The sequence below is a fragment of the Procambarus clarkii genome, chromosome 26 (genome assembly GCF_040958095.1).
Source record: "Procambarus clarkii isolate CNS0578487 chromosome 26, FALCON_Pclarkii_2.0, whole genome shotgun sequence".
In the NCBI taxonomy this organism is placed as follows: domain Eukaryota; kingdom Metazoa; phylum Arthropoda; class Malacostraca; order Decapoda; family Cambaridae; genus Procambarus; species Procambarus clarkii.
This window is the reverse complement of record NC_091175.1, coordinates 15,404,472-15,413,193: the sequence shown is the minus strand read 5'-3', so window position 1 is coordinate 15,413,193 and position 8,722 is coordinate 15,404,472. Positions and strand designations below refer to the sequence as shown.

Genomic DNA, 8,722 nt, shown 5'->3' with positions numbered 1-8,722 from the left:
TGACCACCACGGGGCCTCTCTGACCACCACGGGGGTCTCCCTGACCACCACGGGGGTCTCCCTGACCACCACGGGGGTCTCCCTGACCACCACGGGGGTCTCCCTGACCACCACGGGGGTCTCCCTGACCACCACGGGGGTCTCCCTGACCACCACGTGGGTCTCCCTAACCACCACGGGGCCTCCCTGACCACCAAGGGGCTTCCCTGACCACCACGGGGCCTCCCCTGACCACCACGGAGGTCTCCCTGACCACCACGGGGGCCTCCCTGACCACCACGGGGGCCTCCCTGACCACCACGGAGGCCTCCGTGACCACCACGGAGGCCTCCGTGACCACCACGGAGGCCTTCCTGACCACCACGGGGCCTTCCTGACCACCACGGAGGCCTCCCTGACCACCACGGAGGCCTCCCTGACCACCACGGAGGCCTCCCTGACCACCACGGAGGCCTCCCTGACCACCACGGAGGCCTCCCTGACCACCACGGAGGCCTCCCTGACCACCACGGAGGCCTCCCTGACCACCACGGAGGCCTCCCTGACCACCACGGAGGCCTCCCTGACCACCACAGAGGCCTCCCTGACCACCACAGAGGCCTCCCTGACCACCACGGGGTCTCCCTGACCACCACAGGGCCTCCCTGTCCACCACGGTGCCTCCCTGACCACCACGGGGCCTCCCTGACCACCACACAGGGCGCAACACGGCCGAGGGCCGTGCGACAGCGTGCTTCATGCTTCGCGTCTCTTGCTGTACACTGAACTAAAGAGTTTCCTCATTAAATTCATGACACGTTCGCCAGGAACTCCTTGGTCAGGTGCTCCAATTTAGCCACTTGTTATCACACTTTCTACAGTTTAATTGTGGGGAAGAAGGAATACCATGTGGTCTTGTGAGTCTGGCCAGGATTTATCAAGAAGTTACGTGTCCACTTGCGAAACATAAGTGGACACGTAACTCCACTACGTGTCCACTACACGTAGTGGACACGTAACTCCACGTGTATGATCGAAGAAAGACGTTCTTTCTTTCCTCGATCATAGCAATTTTGCTGGTATTTAATACACAGTTTACGAGCTTTGAAACTTCACATCGAGGCTTGGCGCCTTTATTTGATAATTACTTTGAAACTTCACAACTAAAGATTATAATGGTTAGAGACAACCTCGTAACGCTTCAATGTTCATAAACTGTTTAATAGTTGCAAAGCCGCCATGATCGAGGGAAGATGTACAGATTTCGTAAGTGGTCACTAGTGCTTGGCCCTGATATACAGTGCTGCCATTTGGCAATTTACCGACACGATAAATCTTTTGCAATGTTTAACAGTTTTGAATAAAACCAAAATTAATTTTATTATTGTGATTTACATATAGTTAGGCTTATGTAAGGTATGGTAATTTAAGGTGCTTTAGGAATGCTTATTTAGATTACTTTGTGTTAGGTTAGTCCTAGCTAAGGTTAGGCAAGGTATTTTCAATCTGTCTTTAGGCCAGGCTCGTTAGAGCAGCAGCCGTCCCCCAAAACGCATTAAATTTGTATGTATTGTTCATTAAAAAGAAGTTTGTTCTTGTATATGAATTAACATTATTAATGTTAATTTATATACATTATTAAATTTCTATGTATAGTTAGGCATAGGTTAGGATTGGGTTAGGCATAGGTTAGGGTTAGGCATAGGTTAGGGTTAGGTTAGGAATGGGTTAGGTTAGGAATGGGTTAGGTTAGGAATGGGTTAGGTTAGGAATGGGTTAGGTTAGGAATGGGTTAGGTTAGGCATGGGTTAGGTTAGGCATGGGTTAGGTTAGGCATGGGTTAGGTTAGGCATAGGTTGGGTTAGGCATAGGTTAGGGTTAGGCATAGGTTAGGGTTAGGCATAGGTTGGGTTAGGCATAGGTTAGGGTTAGGCATAGGTTGGGTTAGGCATAGGTTAGGGTTAGGCATAGGTTAGGGTTAGGCATAGGTTAGGGTAGGCAAGGTGTTTAGCTTCTGCTGGTGATCATATGTATTGAGAAAATCAATTAGAGCAATGAGGCGACTCGATCCAGCGATCAAGGTATTCCGAACCACGCACTTTACTCCTGTACCACAACATGGCATAAGTTATACATCCTGAGATTCCACTAAAGCCACAGGAAGTATGGAGGCTTCTACTGAAGCCTGTTCAAGTTTTACACAACTCCCCCATGCACTCTGGTGTACGCTCCAGCTGTAGATACACAAAGAAATCAAATGAAATTGATATACATCAATGATAAAATCAACTGGAGCAATGAGATGACTCGAAACTAACTTCACAATGTTTTAAAAGTATAAGGTTGTCAGAAGGTGGCAACCGGGACTCACTCCTTCACAACAGTTTTTTAGTTTAGTTCATTTATTATGCACCCCATACCCATCTTGTGGGCAGTAGTGGAAAGGGTTACAGAGGCACATCATACGCTCAGGGACTGAACAGCACAATTCATTTAGCTAAGCAAGTTACAGTCTTGATGAGCTAGTTACAAAATTCAGTATAAGTCGTCACATCAACAATGGGTTCGAGATCGACTACAAGTACAGTGTCTAAATTAAGCAACTGACATATGTGGAGAGCTAGTGTCACAATTGATATGTCAACTGTGACACAACAATTGTACAAGACTCCAAAACAGTGTACAAGAAGCATGGAAAGAAAACATGTTCACGTGTTTTGAAGTGGGTAAGGTGATTATGAGGAGAAAGAACTAAGCAAGTACATCTGTCTATGTAGCACTTGGAAGGGATAGGAGGAAGGAGGGAAAGGAACGACGCATAACCACTTGGGCTATTGGGGGATCGAACGTCGACCCAGCAAGAAGCGAGGGCAGTGCTCTACTTATCTTACCTAAGTGGTTGTGTTTCTTAGATCAGGCTTAGTTCACATTTGAATTTACAAATTGTTTCGTCTCCATTCATTTATAATAACAAAATATGGTGAGTGGATACGCATTAAGATTTAATAAACATACTAAAAGTGGACACGGTCACTGGGGCTTCAACCAATGCTCTTGCAAGGTTACACTGCGTTCATTAAACATTTTTATACCAATGTTTTTCCATATCCAATTAGAATATTTTTTAATGAAAGGCTTCAGTTTGTTTTTTTGCTTAAACAGCGAAGTAATTGGCAATTTCACGGGGTATTGGTCAAGAGGAAAAGAAATCCTTTCTTCCCACCTTCTCTTCCTCCTGTTCCAGCATTTATATAGTCTTCCTTTCCTTCCTCTTCTCTCTCTCTCTCTCTTTCTGTTCCTACTCTCCACCCCCTCTTCTCGTATTCATCTCATCGACTCTCTCTCTACTTTACTCTTCTAGTCTTTCACTATCTTTTTGCTTTCCTCCCTCTTCCCGATTTCTTCCGTCTCCTCCCTTCCACTGTTTAAATTTTCTCAATTAAATATTATATATCATTTGTAGTGTAGCATGAGAGAGGTGCAAATGTTAATACCTGTGAGTAAGACCACTTATCACTGTCCTGTGTGGCAATGACGGGATCAGCATCTCACTGAATCTACACCTGTCCATCTGTGTCAATGTTGATGCTCTGTGATATAATAATCTCTCACTCCATGACTAGTAATCTCTCTGGCTGTCTCTGTCGCTCCCAAGATGCGTATAACATCGGGATCTCTAGATTGCTGTAAGTTAGGTGGTCGTGAAGAGCCTAACAGATCCCAAACGGCAGTGCGTGATAGAAAAAAAAATCTGTTAAAAACCTGGGTGACGTTGGACATGAGGCTATCACGAGATTCAAGGTCTGAGTCGTATCGTATAGTGTTGGTGAGGGCACCACAGTCAGAACTGAGCGACTGTATGTTTAAACCCTTTTTTGCGAGAACAAGACAAATCCAACATGCAACATATTTATTCATAATTACAAAACCTCTATCCAATTGAAGCTTTATATTTTTAATTAGAAAAATACACGAAAGTTTACAAATGGTTCTTTAACACATGTGGGAATGTCACTTATTTTTTAACGTTAACTTTATTTTGGTCTTTCAGACTTGAAGTTGCCTGGGCACCGAAGCTCTGATAATATCACGAGATGAGGCACTGGGGCGTGTGGCTGGTGGTGGGCGTGTGGGCGGGGTGTGGGCTGGACGTGGTGGCAATAGAAGCAGGCCAGAAGCCTATGCACATAAATAAACCGTCTCACCACCAACACGTGAAGCAGCACCACCATCACGTGCCTAAGCGACCTCAAGACACGCTTGGAAACCCTAAACTGCTGCAAGATGACAACCTTCTTCACGATAGGGAGTGAGTAATCGGTTGTTAGTTGTGATCAACAAACCGGTCTCATAAACAAAGGCCAAAGTCTCATTAATCCAGCTGCCAAATTCCCTGTTCATGAATTAATTACTCCTTACACACTATTCACAATTAATGAGGTTCGAACATTTCTCGAACAGTGTTTGCGACGTCCCGTTTGATTAGTTGCTCTGCAAATGCTTCACCTACATACTACAAATATCCTAAACACCTAACCTAACCTATCCCAATCTAACCTAACCTAACATATCCCAGTCTAACCTAACCTAACCTATCCCAATCTAACCTAACCTATCCCAATGTAACATAACCTAATCTATCCTAATCTGTATGCAACACTGATCAGCCTATGTCACATGAACATAACAAACAGAAACCATTTGATTTTAAAGAACTTTCTTTAACATTCATTCTAACGATCTCCATTCATTTAACAAGATCATTAGCAGTGATTATAAAAAACTCTCCCATCGAGGGGGTGGGGGGGGGGGTTTGGATAACTTTAACAAGCCACTGAAACACCTGTAATTAGACTGTCTTCCTCCACCCCAGACACTTGAAACACTCAATACGACTGACTTCCTCCATTCCAGACATCTGAAGGAGGAACTTCCTGCCTACATGTCGCTAGACAAGATTGATCAGATGTCTGACAAGGAATTGGATTTTCATTACTTCAAGTAAGTCGTTATTATATCAAATTCCTACGAGTCTTATCTATGATAACCAAATTCCCAAAGGACAAATAAGACCTACATATAAAACCAATTATACAAAAACAGGTACTATGATGTGTCTAACATCATTCAATTGATATTATGTTATTGTTTCAAGTTTGAACATAACTCGTATATGTAGCTGTTTAAGGGTAAACTCAAGCTTCATATTAAAGATAATTTATTCTAACCACTTGTACAGTAGTAACTGATCTTTACATATAGGGTATTATATATACTGAGAGGTATACCCCATTTCTTGGTGTATATACACACAGTTTACTTCTTGGACTATGTTCAGGACTAAAATATACATGCTTGTTGGTCAAGTTCAAGTATGTTTATTGAGATTGCTTGTTGGTCAGTAAGCTGTTAGGGATTGTCTTAATAGCCCTCAAGGTCTTAATAGGTATTAAGCCCAACACCAAACTGTTGGTTATATACAAGTTTCACAATCGCTAAAAATTGGAAAAGACCCAAAATTCGGATGCCTAGAGCGAATTTCAACGTTGTGATTATAGGAAAGGTTGCATTGTAGCACAGTCAACTCACAACCTATATTCCCAGGTTCGATATCCAGGCAGAGAGAGAGATATGTGTGCACATTACCTTGCACCTGATGCCTCTTTTCATCAAGCAGCAAATAGGTACCCTGGGAGTTAGACAACTGCTGTGGGTTGCATCCTGGGAAACAGTCAGTTATTAGCTAGAGAGACCTCAAAAAGCCTATTGTGTTCCCGACAGTGGAAGAACATCTTTTGTTCACGTGTTGCAGGTTACACGACTTTGATAACAACTACGGCCTGGATGGTCTGGAGCTCCTGTCAGCCATCATCCACATTGCCGGAGACACTGATGGGGACGAGGACGAAGTGACCATCGATGACGAGAAGCTCAAAGGACTCAGCGAGCAGGAAAAGAAAATACTACAGAACTTTCGTCAGCAGAAATGGGATGAGAAATTTAAGTTTTATATTGGTGAGTCGACTAAAGCAGTGTTCAGAGTGCGAGTGAGTAGTGTAAATGACGACTACAACCGACCGCTCCATTCCGGGCAGAGTGTGCAATTACCATATACTCTATTATGTTTTTGGAAGAAGTGTACTGATCCCATAGACTATTCTGTTTGAGAAAAGATATGCATATGCATAGATTTTATTCATAGGTAGTGTGCAAATTCTGTAAAGTCTATAGCATTTGCACATGTCTTCTCAAACACAATAAAGTCTGCAGCATTTGTTTCTGCCTCGGCTTGGAATCGAACCCAGGTTGTTTGGACTAAGACTCCTGAGCACTGATCGGTTGTGCATGTGTGTATGTTTAATATACAGTAGATATGATGCAAGCTATAAGGTCCGTAGCTAGTAAATTAGACAACCAATAATTGGAAAGATGGGGTCGAGGGGCTAATATCTTGATCCTGCGGCACAAATTAGTAAAAATATCCAACTGTTGATTCTCTCTAGTATATATTGTCAAACTGATAGTCATTCATTTCTTCTTCCGTTGGTTGCCGTTATTTCCATAGGTCTGATGGGGTCCATAGCTAGGACATTTTTGGTGCTATTTCCAATTTCCTATCTTGATTGATTAAAAGGAAAAAATGAAATATGTTTTTTCACAAACATTGTTACCAAAGGAACCTTTAAGTGGATGAGCTGTTATTGAAGATTTAAATAAGTATGCTACAAGTTGTTAATACTGTTAAACACCACAAATGGCAGGTTGGGAACTATACCTGAACAATAATTAAACTTGTTAGAGTTTAATGATATTTTGGGTAATGTAAAAATAATAGCAGCTCTGCACAGCTGGAACGGGTAGATGCAGCCTCCACAACATCTGAAGTTAGTACTGCAGTATTAAACATTACAACACGTGTTCAGCTACTGGCAATACTATCAAATTAGGAGATGGATGCGAAACTACTCGCCCACTAACACTTGGCAAAATGGAGAATGGGAGGGAGACACTGCTTGCACCCACGTACTGATTACAGGTGTTGATTATCGACAGAATTGGTTGACGACGTACTGCAGGAGAACGACAACAACAAGGATGGTTATCTCTCGTGGGGCGAGTTCCGTCTGGCCAGAAATCACAGGAGGTAACTTAGATAATACGTCTTCAAACCCAGTTTTCAAAAGTCAACTTGTGATAAAAACGCTTATACCACTAAGTAATAAGTAAGCTTTGATACAGCACTTAAACAAGTTAGGTTTTGGTACTGCAGTTACACCAGTAAGTTAAGCTTGATAAATTCGCTTACACCAATAAATGTTATGTTTTGAAGAGAATTTATAAATATTTGATGGTTTGCTAAATATAAATAAATAGAATTTGTTTTTGTTTATTTAAGACCTTACTGGAAAATAATATTAAGGTAGAACGATGGTGATTAGTCATAAATTATTATTAATATGTATAATGAGCAATGGTATTATAGACCAAGAGCTATAATCCAACATATACTATTTATAAATTAGTAGGCAAGTACCAGGCTGTGCTAGGGACTCTCTCTTCCCCTTCCCAAATTTCCCTATCATCCCACTCTTCCTCAAACTCCCCTGTCCCATCTCTCACCTCTCTCCCATTCCCCACTCCCTCTCATTCCCACTCTCTTTCCCCATCCCTTCCCCTCTCCTTAATAGGTGATAGTAACCTCTAAAGAAGATTTAAGTGTACAGTGAAATCACAATAACGTGATGTATATATATGAAATATTAAGGTCAAACAATGGGATCGAACCCCCGTCCCTGGACTTCCCAGGTGCACTTATGGTTGAGTTGGTAGTGCGTTTGCTTGGAATAGTCCAGGGACGCGGGTTCGATCCCATTGTGAGCTTCAATATTTTTTCACATATTATAATATCTTATTGTGGGAGAGATGTACAGTGTTCACGAAGAATTCACACCATTAGAGTGTTATTAAGACTTGGAATGGCGTGAGCAATTTGTTGACACCCAGTATATCAGTTTATCTTATTTTAATGAGGTATATTATTCAAGCTTATTATATAAAATATTACGTATACCTTCAAGAGGTGTGAAATCATATACCTCCTAGTGAAGCATCTTATTGAAACTCGTGACTCAAAGTATAATACTGAGATGTTCTCAAAAAATATTTATGTAAAACACTTTTTCACTGTACATGTGCGCTCAAAATGTTTGCAGCGGGAGAGGTTTACATAGATTAGATATTCATATCGAGACAAGTAGTGAAGAAACATGTGAGAAAGAGTACATGATATCCACAGACTTGGGACAGTCTGTGGGGAGGTAAGAGTCTGTACGGCACTATGGGGCCGACCCTTACGTGTGGACCCACGACCCTGGTGTGCACTGCTGCAACACATCAATAGTAACATCAATAGACAAAGACCGAAAAGTACACTTCCCCTCCTTTTTGGTGCATATACACAGCTTACTTTTATCGTACTCAATGTTCTGGAGTTCTCAGCAAGATAGAAATAGCCTAAGCTACTCTATCCCCTTTGAGATGTATTTTATTGTTTCAGTAAACGTACTTGAATGTTCTAGATTAACGTATATTTGCTGGTTGGTCAGTATGTTATTGTGGTGGCCGTAATAACATTCCAGAGGTTGAAACTCAATACCAAACCCCAGTATAATTTAAAATGCATTTGTGATGTTAAGGTGAATGCAAGGAACAAGGATGCCAAGAATATATATCTGGAACCTAT

At 42.2% G+C, this 8,722-nt stretch overlaps 1 protein-coding gene across 1 annotated transcript; it reads left to right on the top strand.

Annotated features, from left to right (window-relative positions):
* Window positions 1-4,030: 4,030 nt before the first annotated feature.
* Window positions 4,031-7,357, top strand: LOC123756812 (multiple coagulation factor deficiency protein 2 homolog). The gene is made up of 4 exons (XM_045740177.2): window positions 4,031-4,288; window positions 4,894-4,980; window positions 5,792-5,994; window positions 7,033-7,357. The coding sequence occupies exons 1-4, from the start codon at window positions 4,074-4,076 to the stop codon at window positions 7,125-7,127; spliced, it is 600 nt and encodes a 199-aa protein (XP_045596133.1). The 5' UTR covers window positions 4,031-4,073; the 3' UTR covers window positions 7,128-7,357.
* Window positions 7,358-8,722: the final 1,365 nt, after the last annotated feature.

Bases quoted from the DNA above. Each gene is read 5' to 3' on its own strand.
- LOC123756812 (XM_045740177.2), top strand. From the start codon at position 4,074: ATGAGGCACTGGGGCGTGTGGCTGGTGGTGGGCGTGTGGGCGGGGTGT. The intron at 4,289-4,893 runs GTGAGTAATCGG...CCTCCATTCCAG, and splicing joins AACCTTCTTCACGATAGGGA to ACATCTGAAGGAGGAACTTC. The intron at 4,981-5,791 runs GTAAGTCGTTAT...CACGTGTTGCAG, and splicing joins TTGGATTTTCATTACTTCAA to GTTACACGACTTTGATAACA.